The sequence below is a fragment of the Hemibagrus wyckioides genome, linkage group LG15, assembly GCF_019097595.1.
Source record: "Hemibagrus wyckioides isolate EC202008001 linkage group LG15, SWU_Hwy_1.0, whole genome shotgun sequence".
In the NCBI taxonomy this organism is placed as follows: Eukaryota; Metazoa; Chordata; class Actinopteri; order Siluriformes; family Bagridae; genus Hemibagrus; species Hemibagrus wyckioides.
The window spans coordinates 11068111-11089802 of NC_080724.1; the positions used below are offsets into that span (position 1 = coordinate 11068111).

At 34.0% G+C, this 21692-nt stretch overlaps 1 protein-coding gene across 1 annotated transcript; it reads left to right on the forward strand.

Annotated features, from left to right (window-relative positions):
* Positions 1-1393: 1393 nt before the first annotated feature.
* Positions 1394-7220, forward strand: LOC131365615 (chymotrypsin-like elastase family member 3B). Its single transcript, XM_058409307.1, has 8 exons — positions 1394-1517; positions 1775-1863; positions 2569-2666; positions 4257-4385; positions 4933-5069; positions 5590-5732; positions 6338-6490; positions 7118-7220. Exons 1-8 carry the CDS (start codon positions 1451-1453, stop codon positions 7133-7135), a joined length of 834 nt encoding a protein of 277 aa, XP_058265290.1. The 5' UTR covers positions 1394-1450; the 3' UTR covers positions 7136-7220.
* Positions 7221-21692: the final 14472 nt, after the last annotated feature.

Here is a 21692-nt window from a genome sequence, read left to right on the forward strand (position 1 = left end):
GGATATGAAGCTAGTGGGTGCAAGTGTTGAGGATGCAGAATATAGGGATAGGTGGAGGGAGATGATTCGCTGTGGCAACTACTGAAGGGAAAAGCCAAAAGAAGAAGAAGAATCAACCTCAGGATGGTGTGATTATATGATATGATGTCAAGTGGAGTTCCTGTTCCATGTTCCCATTATATTTACATTTCTGGCATTTGGCAGACACCCCTATCCAGAGTGACTTAACATTTTATCTTATTTTTATACATCTGAGAAAGTGAGGGTTAAGGGGCTTGCTCAGGGGCCCAGCAGCGGCAGCTTGGTGGACCTTGGGATTTGAACCTTCCAATCAGTAGTCCAACACCTTAAACACTGACCTACCACATCACATTATATATTTCCTAAAGTGTGTGATTCTTCAAACCACAACAAATTACCAAACAAATAAGTAAAATAACAAATAAGTTTATGAATTAATGAAGACATTTTATCCCATTTATAGTTTTTATACTTCTTGTGGAACACCATAAAAAAAACTTAAAAAAAACTGAAATATACGATCAGTCAGATTTTAGGTACAATGTTAAGCACAGCTTAAATAAAAACATTACACAAAATACCAGAGTTGTGGGTTTGAATCTTTGTTAATGTGTAAAAAAAAAATTGTGCTACTCAATGTTACATAATTTAAATGAAATAAATTAAACAAACTTTTTTGTTTTGTTTTTTCAGTGTACTTAGTTCCTGTTTTCATTTAGACTATAGCAGCAATAGTGTTCACTTCTCTAGCTAAAAAATCAAACATGGCTATAAACTACATTTTTACTCATACCAGGTTGATATGAAAAGTATTTCTTTCAGAATGACATTGCGTTGATACAGTAGTTGAATTTTCTTTAATGTTGTTGCCTGTTGTTTTTCCGGCTCAGTTTAGCTTCATAGTAGCTGATTATTAGCTAGCAAGGTTTGGCTTTATTGTTTCTAGGACAATATTTAAGCTAGCATAATGTTAATGCATGAGGTGGCTTCCTTAATAATAATAATAATAATAATAATAATAATAATAATAATAATATAGAAAGTTTTAGCTTTATGATTTAACATTTTGCTTTTTAACCATAAAATGTTGTGTGTTGTGTGAATCTTTCTATCATACCATGTTGCTTTTTCCACATGTGTGTGTACAGAGATTCTTCCCAGCTCATATCAATAACCAGGCCTGATAAACCAGCACTCTTTTCTCCTCTACCTGCCTTAAAGCAACCGTTAACAGAAAACTGCTAGCTATAAGCATTTTTTTTACCTCAGATTTGTAGCTTTAGTATAAAACAAGCTAGAAAACTTTACACATAAAACATCTTGGCTGACTGATGACTTTTTGACTAGGTGTAGCATTGTGTAGGTTTTGTGTATGAACTATTCCTTTAATGCATGGAGGTCAGTGGCAGCTATATAAGCTCAATGCCACATGATTCATATGCAAAAACACATCATGCTAACACGACTGGCGTTCCTCCTGCTCGTTGCAGATTATGGTGAGTACGTTATCAGCTTGAGGTTTAGCTCCCATCCGAACACTGGCTTTGTTCTTAACTCAAACGGTAATCTTTCATGCCAATTTAATTGTAACGTATTCATCTCCGCACATTGTATTTGAGTATTTAACATTTTGCAGAAATATACAATCAGGTTATTTTAGCTTTGCTTGTATTCATAGCTTTGTAATACTAGTTAGCATCATTATCAGGTGCATTTAAAACACATGGACTGTGTGTGTGTGTGTGTCCTCTAGCCTATGCATGTGGCACTCCTGAGATTCAGCCTCTCCCTGGCAGAGTGGTGAACGGAGAAGAAGCCAGGCCTCACAGCTGGCCCTGGCAGGTACTTCAGTAACTTTGCTAATCCCTTAGCTTGGAAAGCTAAATGAAAATAAATTAAAGTTTGAACTTCAACTTTCACTTTATACTCAGATTAACTGTGGAGTATGAAGACATAACCAGGATACAGTTAACTAGTTAGGTAACTAGTTAGCTAGCTCGTAGCTGTCTGTTTGTCACAGACAATATAAAAGCAAAGTTACCGTAACTTTGCATTTTCTCTCATGTTATTGCTTACTTCATGTTACTTGTGTTGTTTACATGTTATGTTTTGTACCTAACACTAAAGTCACACCTCGACTTAGCTTTACGTTAGCTGATTACTAGTTAGCAATATGTAGTTTCATTGTTTCTAGGACAATATTTAATCTAAACTGTGGTTAATTAAGAGGTGGTTTGGTAAATAATACAAATATAAAAGGAAGTATTAGCTTTATTATTTAGCATTTTAGCTTTTTGGAAATAAGATGGAAAATACAGACATTGATTTGGAAACTAGTTCTGGCTCATAGCTGTTAAATCTTTGCTACATCCAATGTAAAAACAAAATGACTGTGGAAACAAGACTTAATATTGTTATTATTAACATTTTCCTCACATGTATTGATAAAAAAAAACCTTTAAGGTTAACGTTTTAAAGATTTAGACATTTTAATTTACATTTCACTTCTAAATAATTACTTTGCCCTGTGTGTGTGTGTGTGTACAGATCTCTCTCCAGTATAAACATGGCAGCCGCTGGTATCATACCTGTGGTGGGACTCTAATCGCTCCACGCTGGGTTTTGACAGCTGGACACTGCATTTTGTAAGTGAAGGGAGATTTAGTGGGGGTTATGTCATAATGTATGATCACTTTAGACTTTTCCTTTAGTGTTATGGACAAAAAACAGAAACAAAAAAATTGTTTTTAATTTTATACCTCATCAATTCTGGAGAAGAAATGATTGATTGAAATGATGATTCATAACTAGGCACAACTTTATGATCATCAAATTAAATGATCTCTACCAACATATGTCCCAGCCTGGAGGTGGGTCCTGCTCTACAGTAGTAGCTTGTTCATTTGTACTGAACATGGTTTATTGGTGGGTTTTTGGCTGTGTAATTTGTAATATAATTATTTTAAAAAGAGTGGAGGATTGGAGATGTAAGAGGTCATGTCTTGGAATTTCTTTTTCTTGTTCTGTTTTTTGTTGTTTGTATTAACTTGGACTTATTGGCATTTGTACTTGGACTTGTTCCGGTCATGGGCTTAGTCTTGCTAAATTTGGTCTTTTTTGTAAAAAGTAATGATTGTGTTGTCTTCTTTTCAAATGTAAAATGTTCGACAAGGAGTAATTCCTTCTTCAATGAGTCTAATCATTTGCTCAATGCACAAGTGAAGCTGTCCACTTACGTTCTGGCCTTGAAAAGACTCAGGCCTCCTGAAGATTCTGTCTTGACTTCAGTCTTGGATATGATTCAGTACCTACTGCATTGATTCATTACTTACTGCATTTGATTCCGTACCTGCTTCATTTGATTCTGTACCTGTTACATTTGATTCAGTAAACTCTGCATTTCATTCCCTAACTACTGCATTCATTTTTGTACCTACTGCACTCAATTCTGTACCTACTGCATTTGATTCACAACCTGCTGCATTCAATTCCTTACCTACTGCATTCGATTCCATACTTATTGCATTAAATTCTTTACCGATTCAGTGTCTACTGCATTCAGTTCACTACCTACTGCTCGGCTTACTGAGTCGTATGAATGCAAACTGTATTCTGTACAATCTGTGTTCTGTGAAGAGATCAAGAGAAGACACTACAGCATCTTCCTATAATACATGTAACCTGTATCTTTAATAACAAGTGTGAAAGACTCACTTCTGCCCTTAGAAATTTCCCTGCTTACAAATATGAGGAAATTGTGACAAATATTTTCTGACAAATATATTAGTTTTTGATAAATGGTGATATAAACACAATGTTTGGTGGAGGACTGGGATTTTTTTTGGATGATACTCAACCTCACAGCCGGACCGTCAATGTATAAGTGATGTGAAAGTGATATGGCTAGTAGCTGAAAGGAACAACTTCCCCGTTCCAGTAGGGTTTTTTTTTTGTTATTTGTGGTTAAATGGTCATCGACTCAAGTGCGTCTGAGTGAAATAGCCACCCAGTACCAAGCGTCTTTTATTCACACTGGGTCCAGTTACAGTTCCAGCATAGATGCCAGACCCCACAAAGAAAATAAGTACGACCACAGAGTTGGCCAGTACCTGAAGGAACATAGCAGTTTCTAAAGGGAAATATAATATTAATGATTATGGTTATTCAATATGCTTCACAGAACTGTATGACCACCATCTGTGTGTGTGTGTTTGGGTTTGTTTCTGTGCATATAGCTCAGGTGATATTTATCGCATCGTCTTGGGAAAGCATGACCTCAGCATACAGGAGGAGACGGAGCAGATCAGAGATATCCTTCGCATCGTTGTCCATCCTAAATGGAGCATCGAGTGCGTGGCATGCGGGTGAGCGAGAGCTATTTTGACCTTTGTATTTAAAAAAGTGCAGCTTTTACTGTTGCAAGGTTGCCAGGTCTCCTTCACAAAATGTCAAAATAGTTCAAAATCTACAAACCCCAAACCGATCCAAACCCTAAACACTACCTTTAGAGACCAAAGTAATTTAGATTTAAAAAACAGTAATCTTTAATGAAAAAATACTACACTGGCTAACTAGCATTTGTTATGTGTTATCCATAAAAAAAAACTAAAATCCCCACAGCCACTAAAACACCATTATAGTACACTATAATGCCTTGCATAAATATTGGCACACCTTAAACATTTCACACACTGATACAGCCTGAAAATCAAAATGGACATAATTGGGATTAAATATCATGAATCTACACAAAACAGTCTAATATTTTACAAATATTATAGAAATATACAGATTATGCAAAAAAATTGCAATTGCCTAATTTTTCATCCCCTCTTCACTTTTGGATCTTTGAAATATGTATAGTGCTGTGTGTGTGTGTGTGTTGCTGTGAACCTGTGTGTATTGTTGCAGTAATGACGTTGCTCTGTTGAAGCTGGATAAAGCTGCATTTCTCAGTGCGAGCGTTCAGACAGCCTGCGTTCCTCCTGCTGGAGAAATCCTGCCTCATGACACACCCTGCTATGTCTCTGGCTGGGGCGACCTCTACAGTGAGCCCACACACACACACACATACACACACACACAGTATTTTTTAGTTCACATTTCTTTGTTAGTAAGATAAAGTTATATAAACTGACACAAGAAAACAAGAAGTAGCATATACTGTATGCTAATTATTAATTGTGTAACATTTAGTGTTATTTTTTCCCGGACTAATCAAGTCACAAGTCGAGCAATGAGCGAGAAAAACAAGTGCACAGAATAAATTGTAGGTTGTGTTAGTTAGTGAATGGATATTAAATGTGCGACACGTTGAATGGAAATGTTTTTATCGCACTCTGAAGACAAACAACCTCTTCATCCTCGATCTTTGAGTCATCTGTGTTAGTGGTGATCATAAATCTTATCTAGATGTCAAGATATGCTAATTAGGCTAGTCAGGCTAGTAAGGAAGCTGGGACTGGTTAGAGCGTTGCCATGGTTGCAGTGTGTGTGTATGAGATTTGTGTTACTCTGAGGATCAAAGTTGTATGAGGTTCTAACTGTGTGTGTGTGTGTGCATCGTAGCACATGGCCCCATACCAGATAAGCTGCAGCAGGCCATGTTGCCAGTGGTGGATTACAGCATCTGCAGCAAGAGCGACTGGTGGGGTAAAAACGTGAAGCCCACCATGGTGTGTGCAGGAGGAGACATTCGCTCCAGCTGCAACGTGAGCATTCAAACACTTCTCTAAATACTCCTTTACTCACACACACACACACACACAGGGAACTTCCCAATGGACAGGTCCAGACGTGCAGAACATTACACCGTAGCTACAGAATAATTCAGATTATATATTGAATCATTTTATAAATAAATGTAAAGATTTGCGGAAGAAGTGAAACTGCAAAACTGCACACAGACAGACTTTTAATCCCGTTTTCATTTTCTCATGATTTTTCTTCTGCCCTTCTGTCTCTCTCTTTCTTTTCTCCTTCACTCTAATCTCATTTCTCTCATTCCACTTTCATTTTTCTCTCTCGTATTTCTTTCTGTTTATCTGTCTTCTCTCCTTGCATTCTTCATTCTCTTTCCCTCTTATTTTCTCCCGCATTTTCCCTCCCTCATTATCTCTCTGTCTCTCTCTCTGTCTCTCTCTCTCTCTCCTTTTTACCTTCCTTCATCCTCTTTCTCTGTTTCTTCTCTGTTCTTTGTCTCTTTTTCCACATTTTGACCCATATCATCATTTTCTATCTATCTATCTATCTATCTATCTATCTATCTATCTATCTATCTATCTATCTATCTATCTATCTATCTATCTATCTATAGGGCGACTCTGGAGGCCCTCTGAACTGTAAGGGGGAAGATGGTAAATGGTACGTTCAGGGTGTCACCAGTTTTGTGTCATCCACCAACTGTAACGAACTGAAGAAACCTACAGTGTTCACACGCACATCCGCCTTCAATGACTGGCTGGATGAGGTGAACACACACACACACAAACACACACACACCAGAATATAACTGGGATTAGCATAGTGAATGATTGTAAGTAAATTGGATGGAAGTTTTTTTGTTGAACAACCTGTTTTTAAATGTTTATAATTTACGTGAGCTGTTACTATGGAAACAATAACATATTAGAAGAAGCGCATTATTAGAAAGCTGTGATTTGCTATAAAAAACGAATCAGTACCTCCTGACCAATCAGAATGGAGAATCGTTCTGTGGCGGAATAACAAATCTGATGTTAATCTAAAACTGTCACAAATTATACTAATTTGTGCTTTTGGAAAGTGATAAATTTTCTGCTGGGAATCAGTAATGTCTATCTATCTATCTATCTATCTATCTATCTATCTATCTATCTATCTATCTATCTATCTATCTGTGCCTTCTTAACAAGAATCAGGCTAAGTGAACTGTCATAAATGAAAATAAATGTCCATTATTATAAAATGGCCATTATTATTGACCCCTCACAAACAAGTGCTCTTCAAAGTGAAGAATAGGACAGAATTCCAGAAAGAACCACAGTCACGGAAAATAATGACTCAATACTGTCACACATTACATCACCTGACCAGCCTGCCCTTTTTTCTCTTCCAGGTCATGCTTAAGTACTGAGAATGTCTAATGGATCAGCGGAGGACTGGCGAGAATATCAAACCCGTGCACTAACCCCTTAATAAAGCTGTTATTCAGTGCTGCATTAAGCTGTCAGTCTTGATCTGAAAGCACATGTGTGTTTTATGCGTTAACTTTCACAGCATGCCAGCTAACCACTGGCACGTCTACATGCTGGTGCACTTCAGGCGTGTTGATCTTCTGTCTAATTCAATATTCTTGATTAAAGCAAATCGTCAAAGTCTAGTCCGCCCAGTGAGGTAGACACAGCATTTTTTATTTTTAAAAAAATCTGTAAACTACTAAAAAAAACTAGTAGGTTGAGCACTGGTCTGGTCTTACTTTTTTAGCTCTTCTATTGAATGTAATGATGCTTGAAAAGAACTAATAGCAAAGCATTCTCCAATCTGATCGGTCAGAAAGTGTTGCATGTGTTAGCTGTCAATCAAATCCCAGGTTTATGCTGTATTCAGGCACTTGTTTTTAAAACAAATGATCATTTCTATAGAAGCCCATTCACAGGGATTTGGATGGTGGATGATATTCATAAGCTGAAGCTAATAATAATAATAATAATAATAATAATAATAATAATAATAATTTTATAATTATTTAATTATAAAATTAAATAAATTTTTTAATAATTTTTGGAGTTTGTAACATTCAGAAAAACAATTTCTTGTCTTAAAACAAATGATTTGATGGATGGATGGATGGATGGATGGATGGATGGATGGATGGATGGATGGATAGATAGATAGATAGATAGATAGATAGATAGATAGATAGATAGATAGATAGATAGATAGATAGATAGATAAGAACAAACAGAGAAAATGAGACGGGTAGAAATGTGGAAACAAGGAACCGAGAGGAAACAGAGAAAAAGAATGAAGGAAGGTAAAAAGGAGAGAGAGAGAGAAAGAGAGAGAGAGAACCGATCTCCATTTTCCCTTAAGAAGAATCCGAGACATCTCAGATCAATCATGGCAGAAACTGGTAGAGCCCAAGCTTCAGGATGTGTGTGAGTGTGTGTGTGTGAGAGAGAGAGAGAGAGAGAGAGAGAGAGAGAGGTGGATAAATTAGTCTTGATGTGCAACCTTGACTTTGAAATTGCTACCATTCCGACTCCATCGAGGTTTGATTAAAACGAAGGCCTGCCATGAGAAAAAAATATAGATTTCTCCCTCATTCCTCGTTCTTTTACCGTTTATTTCATTTTTGTATCGCCTTGAGATGACAGAAGCGGGTGATGAGTATGTGTGTGGCGGGGGAAGAGAAAGATAATTGTGTGTGTGTGTGTGTGTGTGAAGCGATTAGTGTCAGAAGAGTTTTGGTGTCATGGAGGCTACTGTGTTTCTGGAAGCTCTGAAACTCCAGAAACATCCGCCAACAGTTGACCTCTGATTGTCTGTGTGTGTGTGTGTGTGTGTGGCATGTAGAACATTGCTCAGCATAGCAATCCAAGCCTCCTCCAAGGTTAGACCACTGACTCTTAGTGGTAATGTTGTTAGCCTGTAATATCACCTACGTAGAATTTTTTTCACATATCTGAAAACCAGGAGTTACAGAAAGCCAGAGCTCCAGGACTGTAGATATGTTTCTGGAAGGTATGGAATATATTAGTACACATTTGTCTAACTCTCACTGTTATCCAGTTTTCACAACAATGCAGATAAATGTGGCAGTGGGACTGTGGGTGGCCAGGAGAGGTGATAAGTCAGCTCCAGAAATAACTACATAATGTCAGCGTTTTTGTACAGAAAAATCCCACCAGCAAGGAACACAAAACGGTCATTTCTTCAATTATTTCTGTCATTTTCTTTGATGCAGATGTAATACACAACTAAACAAGTCAAACCACAAAAAGACAAAGAGGATCAACAGTTTCCACTGAAACAAAAATAAACAAATTTTACATTTACGTTTGTATTTTCCAAACTGATTTTCAGCTTAAATGCGATTAACATGGATAGAAATGTAAAGAGAATTCTCGAATTTTACAAGTAAATATTTATTCTTCCTGTAGCAGTATTTCAGAGCTCTCTATTGGTGTAATTAGTTCTTTTGAGACAAAAAAACACTGTCAAATGTATTTATTTTAACATCAGTGGAAATAAGTGCTGGTCGATCTTCTTCCTTGTTTTTTATAGTTTTACTCCAGCTGTGTCTAACATCTGTGGCAGAGGAAATGACACAAATGCTTGAAAAATGACTGATTTGAAGTGTCTTGTTTTATTCCTCGTAGAATGTTTAAGCGCAAATTTGTAAGTGATATTAATTTTATTTATTAAACAATAACACATTCTACTTTTTATACTGTTTATAATTTTATTGAATGTTTGTGGAACAAGTTAGTTCTTTGTTTTAGGCTTTTTGTTTGTTTAGCCTGAAGGTTTTCATGAAAATTTTCCTGTGGCATCGAACATTACAGCTCTGACTAATACAAATCGCTGACAGTGGAGACTCCTTCCATAAATTGTAGATAAATATCTTCACAGGAAACTTAATCAACAAATACAAGGTTTTATTTAAACCATTTATACACACAAGTCCCTGTGTATGTACTATAGAAACAATACATACAGCATTAGTATGTTAATAGTTGTTTCGCTATTGTCACGCCTTTTAACCAATCGAAATTGAGGATTCATCAGCGCTATGGTGGAATACAACCAGATCAGCTTTGGTACCTTTAATGTTTTTGTTAAAATGTTAATGATTTTGTTAATGTTAAGAGTAGTTTTCAATGTATTGAGTCAACAGGTTTTCCATTCTCTTTCTCAGTATCCAAGCAATTTTACTGTGGTAATCGTACACACAGAGATTAGATTCGAAAATGCTTCTTTTTTGCTCCAAAATGCCATAAACCCGAGTCGTGAATGTCTCCCTTGGGTGATCGCCTTGCCAGGAAATAAGCACGCAGACTCGACTGTGAAATGGGTAAAGCATGCGTTTAAACCATAACTAATACTTTTACTTTGGAAAAACAAAAGACTCACACAACTACTCTATAGTTTAGTGGATTAGGAAATCACCCATTGAAAAGATCAAATTTATTCTTAAATATCGGATCAGTCAGTTTTATAGAATCTCTGCTACCTTGATGAAGGATCGATTTCAGCCAAACGTCTCTGGGAAGTTCATTGGGAAATAGAGAGAGATTTGAGCTGAACTATGTGTGTATACTTCTTTTTGTTCACATATAGTCATTTAACACATTCTTGGCAATATTATATGAGTTTGCATGTGTGTGAGCAAACAACCAGGCAAAATACCGCAAAAGAGATTTTACATTGTATATACATAATTATTTACATAAGTTTATACGTGTTTGTCTGTGTAAGGTCAGCATTTAACTCTTAACTCTCTTACAGCCAGTATTTTACAACACACACTTTAGACTTACCCCATACATACACACACATTCTAATGTTCAGTTTGTCATAGTGTTCTATCACACTATCACATTCGTAATCTGTGTATGTTTATGACTTTCCCTCACATCACCAAAAATACTGTTAAATTCAACATTTTACCTCACAGATCCTGTAACATTCCTGTTCTGTATTTGTTAGTTGACCTCACACATTCAAACAAAACTCTAATATTTTCTAATATACCTCATACAGTCATGTAAAAAGGTCTCATATCTATCATTTTACCTCACATACATTCACACAAAATACTCTCATATTAAATTTCTCCTCACACATTCATCAAAAATTAATTTATCTCACACACTGACACAAAATGGTCTCATATCCAAAGTTTTACCTCATACGTTCATGAAGAAATGCTGTGTATTTATTACTTTACCTCACACTTTCACATCAAGTGCTCTAATGTTCAACATTTTACCTCACCCAATCATGTGCAACACTGTACATTTATTACTTTACCTCACATATTCAAACATTTATTCAAACCATTCATATTTTCTAATATACCTCATACAATCATGGAAAATAGTCTCATATCCATTATTTTACCTCACACAATAAAGCAAAATACTCTCACATTTCATATTTTACCTTATACATACACACAACATGCTCACATGTTCAACATTTTACCTCACTTTCATTAAAAATATATCATTCTTACTTACTTTACCTCAGACATTGACAGAAAAAAACTCTCAAATTCAACACTTTACCTCACACATTATGTAAACTGATCTAATATTCATAATATTACCTCACACAATCATGGAACATGGTCTCATATCCTCACAACTTCATGAAAAAATGCTTGATATGTATTATTTTACCTCACACCTTCACACCAAATGTTCTTATGTTCAACATTTTACCTCACACAATCATAAACAATGCTGTGTATTTATTACTTTACCTCACATATTCACACCAAACACTCTTACGTTCAACATTTTATTTCCACACATTCATGAACAATGCTCTATAATTATTACTTTACCTCACACATTCAAACAAAACTCTCTTCATATTCTAGATATATTCTACATTGTAAATCTATCTATCTATCTATCTATCTATCTATCTATCTATCTATCTATCTATCTATCTACTTTAACTTTCACATATGCACAAAATATTCTTACACAACTTTACCTCACATTCACACAACACATTGGATTATGCTTTACACTGACTCACACATGCGCACAAAACGCACTCACATGCCACATGTAACCAAAACTCTCTCATATACAAAAAATGTTGTCACATTTCCTAATTTAATTCATGGATCAACATAGAAAATCTCTACTTTCACGTGCGTGCAGAATAATCTACTGTGCTTTACACAAAATGCAGTATTTGCAGCATACATTATTCTATATTTCACCTCACACAAAATGGCCCATGTTTACTAGTTTTATACACAAATTCATGCAAAATACTTAAATCCAAACTCAAACACATGTAAAACATGCAAACAAATGCAAAACACATTTATAAGAGAAGTGAAGTGAGTTGTGTATTTACAACGTTCCAACAATATACTCCAGAACCTCGGTCCAGTTTTTGCAGGTTTGTGTGTTTGTTTTGTTTGTGTATTTTTTATCTTGGCGCGCCCTCTAGTGGTTAGAATGATTAACAACACGTCATCAAACTGCTTTTAAACCGTCATTTATTTTGTCATTTGATGTAGCTACAAATAGCATAAACAGACAGAGATGTCAGCTTAACTAGGCACTATATATAAATAAGGTTACAAACAAACATGGCTTCTGAAGATAGATGGCGCTGATTAATAAATACAGATCTAAAGCTCAAGTAATGTAAATGCCACGTGTGTAAATTTGTTATATAGCTATAGCACAATTGCCATGTGTTTTATCACATCATTTAAATCTCATATTCTGCCTGTTTTTATTGTCATCCTCAAATTGCTGGGGTTTTGTTTATGAGAAAAAAAATAGCAAAAAGTTATAGTTACAGACTTGTGAGACTTCCACCAAAACTCATAAGATGATTTTTTAAAAAAAATAAAATAAAATAAAATAAATTCTGTGTTTTTTAAGATAGATTTATTGATGAGATTTATATTGATGAAAGATGAGTATTTATTTTCTACACACTTAGAAATAAGCCTGTGTTAACACACACACACACACACACACACACAAGTCCTAAGGTTATAAAAAAAAATAAAGATTTATTTCTGCATTCTGTTTCTGTAAATGATTCACCGTTCAACAAACTTTATAGGAATTCCTCTAAATTCACAAGCAAGCACATAAACTGGTGTATAAATGTTTTAACCAGCACCTACAATCTGATTTAAATTTTCTCATTCTGTCAAATTTGAATTCAGATTTTAAAAATGTAGTATTGTTTCAGATTTCTGAAATCAGATCATTATCTCTATCACTATCATTTCACAGTCACAGGTTTCTCTTACCTTATATGACTTATGGTCTAATTATCAAGCTGAAACCCGGAGAGTGTTCAGCTGTGCGCTGACCCTACAGTAATGTAGTTACAAGTCTACTAGCATGCTGTGTGTGTGTGTGTGTGTGTGTGTGTTTGATGTAGGTCCATAATTTAATGTTTTTTTTTTCCTTTTTCCATCACACTGTAGCACCATAGTTTTTGATTAACTCACATCTCTACTTCTCTTTGTAGCATAGATTATACTATCAGCAATTTCCATGCTCTAACACACACACACACACACACACACACATTTATTAATTAGCATATAATCAAGCTGTTTATTAAACTCTTTATGAGCTATATCATTACAAAGGGCAACTCTTTCCTAGCTGTGTTTATCCTTTTCATTTCTGTTTAATTTTAATTTCTTCTATTCATTTCATTTTCCCCCTATTTTATTACATTTGCTGAAATATTATTATATTTTATTATGTTCTACTTTGTTCTTTGTAGAGACAACTTTTTTAATTCTGTTTGACTTTGCTCCGCTTAATATTTATATTTTTTTTTAATTTTTATTTTTAACTTGTTTTACTTTGTTCTAATTTTAGATCATATTATAGTATTACATTATTTTATAGGGTTTTTATTTTGTTTACTGCACTCTAATCTAATCTGTAAACTGAACTCTATATTTTATTTTCATTCTTCTCTTTTTTCCTTCGCTCGTTCTGTTCTTTGTTCTGTTCTGTTCTCTATTTTTTAGATTCTGTTCTTGTTCATGCATTTTATTGCATCATATTTTTTTTGCACTCAATTCTAGTTCTGTGAGTATAAATTCATAATTTTATATAATTTCATAATTTTATCATTTTATTCATAGTTTTTTTTTTTCTTTTTTGCGCTATTCTCATGTGCTTTAGAATTTTATTTTATTTCGCTACATTCATTCTTTAGTCTACTTTTCTCCATTAGTATATTCTATTTTTTATATTTAGATTTAGTATATTCTATACTGTATATTTTATCATATAGTTATATATATATATATTTTTTTAGGTTTTCTATTTGTGGAATTTCATTCTACATTCTATTTTTATTCTGTTTTCCACAGTGATTTCAATAAAATTAAAAAGACAGAGGTGATATGGTATATTAATGTAAAATACTGAGAAGCCTTTTCTTTTCTTTTCTTTTCTTTTTTTGTTTGTTTTGTTTTGGTTTGGGGTTTATTTTTGTGTATGTGTGTGTGTTTTGTTTATCTGTTATGGAAATTCATATGTACATATGTAATTAAAATGCAATAAAAAGAAATTAAGGGAAAAAAATTAAGTTTGACTTTATATACACATACTATTTTTCTATACAACTGTTCATTATACCCTTCCAATCATTTTATTCTATGTTTCTCTAATCAACTTTTCTACTCAGTTCTCAATTCTATCTTTGTGTTTATATTTTTGTATATCTTTTTTTAATTCTATTTTACTTCATAATATAATTGTAAACTGTAAATTCTATTTGTATTCTATTTGACTGTATGATATTCTGCTTTGATTATTCGATTCTACTTTACTCTGTATATTCTATCTTATTGCATTATATTCTAACTTATTTCTATTTTCTGTTCTGTTTCTATTTCTTTTTAGCTTATTAATATTCTACTTCACTTTATAATGATTTTAATCATTAATAGTTTTTGTATATAATTTTTGTACATTTTATATTTGTAACTAAATTTTACTCTATTTTCTTTTCCATATATTATTTTGTGTTTATTTTTATTCTCATCTCTTTTAAACTGTTGACTCTTTAGTACAAAGATAACTCGTACTCCATATGCTGACTGTTGCTTTTCTGCTCATCGTCACACATTGAAACAGATTGAGGGAGAATCATTTGACTCGTTTAGCTTTCGCTTGGTTGATTTGTAATCGGACGGATGTGCTTTTGTTTGCTGGAGCGATGGCCGATTACGTGAGATGAATCAAATGCCTGTTATACTTTACCTCATGTGGCTCCACTTTACGTATCGCAGTAAAATTATAGCTGCGAGTGTGTGTGTGTGTGTGTGTGTGGACTCCATTATCATTACCTTACCTGATGTAAATATTTGTTTCAGGTTAATCCTGAAGTAAAAACAATAAGTGACTTGTGCATAACGTCATGCCATTGTGGACTCTGATATTCTTTATAAATAGTGTTTAATGTTCTATAATGTAATATTTACAGGAGGTCAGAGACACGGAAGCTCAAACTTTTTTTTCCTCATTTGCTCTGATCAAAAAGCAGCTCACTTATTTTGAAGTCTTGCTCATTTTACCATATTATTTTTATCTGCAAAACTGATTGTCGTTGCAGTTTGACTCTGTAACAGAAGATGATATTTACTTTGGTCAGTCGAGTGGTAATACACATGTCATAGCCGTGACCTTTGCCTTCATTTCACACTGACAAAGAGACTCGGAGAAAGACCTGTTTGGACTCGTTTGGCCGAGGTGAGCGGTTTATGAGCTGTAGTTTAGTATTGGAGTTTAATATGAGAGTCGTCCTGGATGACCGCAGTCATGAACTTATTGAACCTGCCTATTTTAATAAACACTCTGTGAATCATTTACTACAGATCTGTACACAGCACAGTGCACTGAAAACACTTTCTACTTATAGTTTCCTTTAAACAGCGGATTGTTGAGAGTTTTGTTGCTGTTTTACATTTTTTTTTAATAGATGTATTAAAAAGCTGCATTACCTTCACTTTTTCCTGCATCTTAAATTTGAGAGATCATATAGATTACTGATCATATATTTCATATATATGATCATATATTTACTTAAATATTTTTACACAAGTGTACACAGTTTCCATTCAGCTAAACTGGTGGCTACCAGTCCCTGTTAGCTGCGTTAGCTAAGTTTCAGACACTGTTTATATTTTTAAAAAAAACATTTAAAGTTCTGATAAAGTGTGATGAGTCCGAACGTGTTGATTAATACTTTTGTAACCTAACAGCAGCTCTAACACTAATCACAGTTTAATATTAATGCACTTGTTTAATGTGAGCATTTCTCTAGAAATGTACTTACACTGGGATTTGTTCAGCAGATGCTTCAGATTTAAAGCTGAAAAGAAAGCTAAACAAAGGTATTTGTTCTGGTGTTGCTAAGTTTTAATAAAGGAGATGTTTATTTAATATGGATGGAAGTAGTCTCCAGTGTCAGGTTTTCTCTTTCCAGTTTCTTGTTACTGTGACCAGCTGCAGTTTATTTATTTATTTATTTAGTTAGTTAGTTAGTTAGTTTTTTTGTTATTTTTGAGGAACAAATGAGAAAATAAACTTTAACTTTAAGAGAAAAAGCACTGGTTTTAAATATAACTATGATGAAATAAAAACTAAAAAAACTTTTTATTTAATCATGCACAAAATGCTGTGATGTAAAAGGAACTTCAGGTTGTCAGCATGCCCCGCCCCCCGGGTGTTTTATTTCTTATGTAATTACATTATTTCATATTATTATATAATTATATAAGCTAGATAAGACAATTGGGCTATACTCTGTATACCACCTGTATACCAAATATTTCTAAAAATTTCTAGTACTGAATATGTACAATATAAGACTGCACACATTGTTTACATCTGTTTTGCACCATATGTGGTTTGGTGTGTAGAAATATAGCATAAGCTTTCTTTATGCACATGACAATAAACCTGAATTAGAACAACACCACAATTACAGCTCCAAAATATGAAATGAAAATCGGACAAAATATGTATATTATTACACCTCCAGGGTTGAGGAGTTGATTCCCATCTCTCTCTCTGTACATGGATGTTCTCCCTGTGCTTCAGGGGTTTCCTCCGGGTCCTCTGGTTTCCTCCCCCAGGCCAGAGACATGTGTTATAGGCTGATTGGCATCACTACATTGTCCATAGTTCACTTCTCAGCCTCACTCAGTTCACGTTGTGTTTTTAGTCTGGCCTTGAGAAGCAGGTTTAAATTTAGGATTACAAATTTCCTCAGAAATGTGTTCCACATGTGAACTGTGTAGATGTAATGAAGATACAGATAAGATTTTTTTTTTTTTATGGTGGTGTGGGAGTACCATAATCACTGTGCTTTCAACCACGACTCTGTGGATGACTTTAACCTTCGATCTGCAAAAAGGACAACAATAATTATAATAATAATAATAATAATAATAATAATAATGATAATAATAATAATAATAATAATAATAATAATAATAATAATAATAATAATAATAATAATAATAATAATAATAATAATGCTTTATCTGGATGTATTACTGTGGAATTTTGAAGTAAATGGAATTAAACCACACATTCTGAACAACTCATTTCTATCATTCTACTCTGTCCAGTCACAGTTACAGTTAAATACAACAGCCTGAGTGGAATTCTGTAAAAAAAATATTTACAGTACTTGTGTGAAATGACCTTACTGTCTGGCTACAAAATCACTGTGCTGTGACTGTACTGTAAAACACAATAAAGCATACACTATCATTAAAAACCTAATCCTGAAGCAGCAAAAAGGACTTTGTGTGGTTATTTCTTTTATTTTTCATATTTTATATTATTTTACTCAGGTTTTGGGGTAAACAGCTTCAGCTGATTTTTAAGAAATTGCAACAAGATTTAATCTCTAGCCACACGAAAGATAAAGCTAAGTTGCTAAATTTATACAAAAAGTAAAAACTACAACAATGAGTACAACATAGATAACTACACAGTTACATCACAGTTTCTTTTTTTTTATATCTAGCTAGCTAGCTTCATGCTATTGAATCAAACTGGAGGTAAACCTAAGCAATGTTTGTTAGCAAACACTTGTTTTCTAGCAGGATATTTCAAATATCTCACACACATAGCTTGCTTTCTTTTTGTTTATTTTCTTATTTTTTGTTTATTTTCTCTTTTTTTTTTAAATGTCTAGCTAACTAGCTTTGTTTATTCTATTGAATCAAAGTGGCAGTAAAGCTAAGTAATGTTTGTTAGCTAACACTTGCTTGCTAGCAGGAGATTTCAAATATCTCACACACATAGCTTGCTTTCTTTTTGTTTATTTTCTCTTTTTTTTTGTCTTTGACTTACTGAATCTGTTGGTTTTGTTCTCATTTTGTTGTTCAGGTGAGCAGTGCAACCGAAAGTCATTACTGGGCAATATCTTTGGTTTGTTTTTACGTGGAATGAAATACATCAGGATCAGATTTGCAGATAAGAATTTTTAAAGAAAACCCAAATCAAATATATAAAAAGAAAAATATTAAATATTAAAGCAACAGTAGAAATATTATTACTAATAGTTACTGTATTAATATTTACTGTAGTTACTGTAATACTAATATACTAATATACTAATATTACAGTAATTACACCTGATAATTACACTGCCAAGAAGATACTTAAAAATAAATGTGCAAGGTTATTTTATTACAGTGCACCTAATATCTAATGAATTTATGATACACGGTATTATTCCACAAAGACACAATATCACAAGATAATATCAATCACTTAAAGTCAATAAAAGTCCACAGGACTTGCTCGTGGCCAGATCTGGGTTCAGGAGTGGCGTCTTTGCGTCTCACAGAGCCTCCGGTACATTATATGGTGTAGATAATAACATAACTTTGGTCTCTAGTCCTCTAGAAAGTCACATGATCGACGATGGCTTGTGCATCAAAATAAGGCGTACAAATGCAATAATTAACATGCGCTACTGATGAATATTAATCGTTATTGTAATTAGCTGATAATGTCACACACATGCATGATCCAAAGGGCATCAGAATTCTACTCCATCAACACCACTTCATTACATCCAGCATCAAAAAGGTCACGCTTATCTGAGATTAATCAGCAACCGAGCATAATGACTTGATTTCAGTCATAAAAGCTGCCAAGCGATAAAGGAATATTTCAGTGTGGAGCTGATTCCAAGATTAACATTGCATTTAGTCTTTCAACTTTTCTACTTTTTTACATTTTCAACATTCAGATAAAAACCTTTCTCAAGCCACTACCTCAAGGTGAAGATCAATTTCCTGAAAATTCATGCATTTTCTTCTATATCAAGTTTTAGCACTGAATTAGCAAAACTAGCATCCACCACTAATAACATGAAGATATTAAAGTAACGTTTTTCAACTCATAATTCTGTTTCAGCTTGCCATCTGGTTATGAAGGTTGAAATTTTTCAAGAAATCCCATCAATCAGTAAAAAAAAAAAAAACCTGTGTGAGAGAAGTTTCGTCTTCTCGTGATCTTCATGAAATCCTTATGATGCAACTTTCTGTTCATCTTAAACATTGCGGTAAAAATCTATAATCTATAATGAAAGACTATGTTTCATTTATGAGGTGTTGAATGATTTCTGTGCATTTTAATGATCAAAATATGAATAGCAAATTTATTTATAAAATTAATGATAAAATACCATGATTTTGTTCAGGACATGTGTTGTTGTGATTCCTGTTTTAACATCTTCACGTTTACAAGAAGAACAACAGCAGATGTGATGATTAAACCCCAAGAATGCTGCTATTAAATTATTTCTTTAGGGAAACTGCTGCCAGTGTGCTAGCATGCAAGTATGAAATTAAAGTAAATATATAATTACGCAAATATGCAGGTATGAGTCTACATTATTACAGTACACTAGTATGCAAGGATTCATTGTATCCAATTACACAAGATTATGTCATAAACATAAAAATAAAATTTCAGGAAATAAAAACTGACGTGTTTTATTTTATTAGCACAGGTTGTTCGGATGGTGAAATTTCGCAGATGTATCTTTCTTTTTATGATGTACATGTCCTATCCAAGTTTGTGCAATGTCACAGCAGATGGTAAAGTCTTACTAAAAGAGTCATTCAAATCATTTTAAATAAAATTTTCCTTCAGAGTATCAAAAACGATTCAGAGCAAGATGAAACCGCCAAGTCCTTTTATTGTATTTTCCATGAAACGTCGTCGTTGTCCACGACAAGGGTCGAAACTCAGACGGATGTGGTTAATGCAGGTAAATCCATTACCAGAGTCAAACGAAACAGATGAATGAGGTCTTCTATTAAAATGTGTTAAACCTGTTAAGAAACCAGGAAATAATGAACAAGGAAACAAAGCTGAAACAATTACAGCGGAATACAGGAAAAAGATGTAAAGGAAAATTCCAGGCAGTGGACAAGACAGGGCTGGGCAGTGCAGGGAGATGAGCAGAAGAAGATCTGAAATAATCAATGCCCTTTCTTTATGTATGGAATGCAGCAGATAAGAGATGAACCCTGAACCCAGACAGCAGTGATGCAGCCTGACCTAAAACAGAAACACAACCAGAACCAACAGGAGCAGGGATGGACTCGGGGATACCTCTGGCTATATAAACTGATTAGGTCTAGGCCTTAAGGATGAGTAGAGACTGATATTGAAACATTGAATAAGAATAACAGAGGACATCAAAGTAATGAGTAGATGAAGATGGACCTGTGAACATCTGAAGCAGATGACCTCAGCAATTGGAAAGGCTGAAGTTTCAAGGCCATTGAAATGCTGAAGGGAATCTCAACTTGATGTCCATGTTTAAAATGAAGCACTGTATAGAAACAATGGAGGACAAGATACAGGGATTGGAAGCTGATGGATCCTGATTTTTTCTTCTCACTTCACCAGTCAAAGGAATGGACTCTTTTAAGTATCTACTCAAAACATTATCTCCAGAACCATCTGGAAGATCCATCCTCAGAAGATATATCCAACTTTTCAAATTTTTGTACCTTGATACCGGGACAAAGATATTTTCTGCATGACTGAACTCCCTAAATTGTGTTTATCTGAAATTTTCACTAATGCTAAAACCACCAGGTCCTTTGGCTTGGTTTGACTTAACTCTGTAGCTCCAGGTGACTCCTCCCCTGCCTACACAGAGACCTATCCACTTCCTGTCACACATAAACCAATATTTCACTATTTGACCATGGCTTCCCAATTTCATGTTTACTTTTTCTGTTAGCTTAATTAAAGTTTGTTGAATCATTTTTTGAACTTTTTTCTTCACAACTTTCACCTCTGGTTTGATCAGTAGGATTGAAAATGCTGCAAAGCTCTAATATCTTTTGTAAAAGGTGCTTCAAATCATTGCTCTCTGATGCAACTTCATTTCCAAAAACCAAAACCAATTTTTTTCTCAGCCTGACCAATAAAATAAGAGAAAACTTTGTCAACACAATATTTTAGAACTTTGATTGTTTGAGTTGGGATTTAATTTGTATGTCTTTGCTTTGTTATCTAGTTAACTTAATATTTTTGTTGCAAAAGTCAAGTGAAAGAGAGATTTAAAGGTTCTACTAAACCCCAATAAACTATTTTAATCTGTCTCTCAGGAGTCCGTGTCCTTGAAGCATCAACACTTTGATAAGGAATCATACAGATACAGGTCAATAGGCATAATAAAGACACAATAATAAGTATAATTGTTTTATAATCTTTTATCACCTTCTTTGCAGAGCAGAGAGCTCATTAGATTTAGCTGTTCACATAATTTAATCTAAACTCATGAAATATCTAAACAGAGCATAGGCAGGAATTCAACAGGTTTAACTATTTACTGTTATTTTACTCAAATAATCCAAAAAGAATCAAATTTATTCCATAAATAAAGGCCAAAAT

What these genes read in the sequence shown, in the direction of transcription:
- LOC131365615 (XM_058409307.1), top strand. Translation starts at nt 1,451, where the DNA reads ATGATTCATATGCAAAAACACATCATGCTAACACGACTGGCGTTCCTC. An exon ending in CTCACAGCTGGCCCTGGCAG is followed by an intron (nt 1,864 to 2,568) that starts GTACTTCAGTAA and finishes GTGTGTGTACAG; the next exon opens with ATCTCTCTCCAGTATAAACA. An exon ending in ACAGCTGGACACTGCATTTT is followed by an intron (nt 2,667 to 4,256) that starts GTAAGTGAAGGG and finishes CTGTGCATATAG; the next exon opens with CTCAGGTGATATTTATCGCA.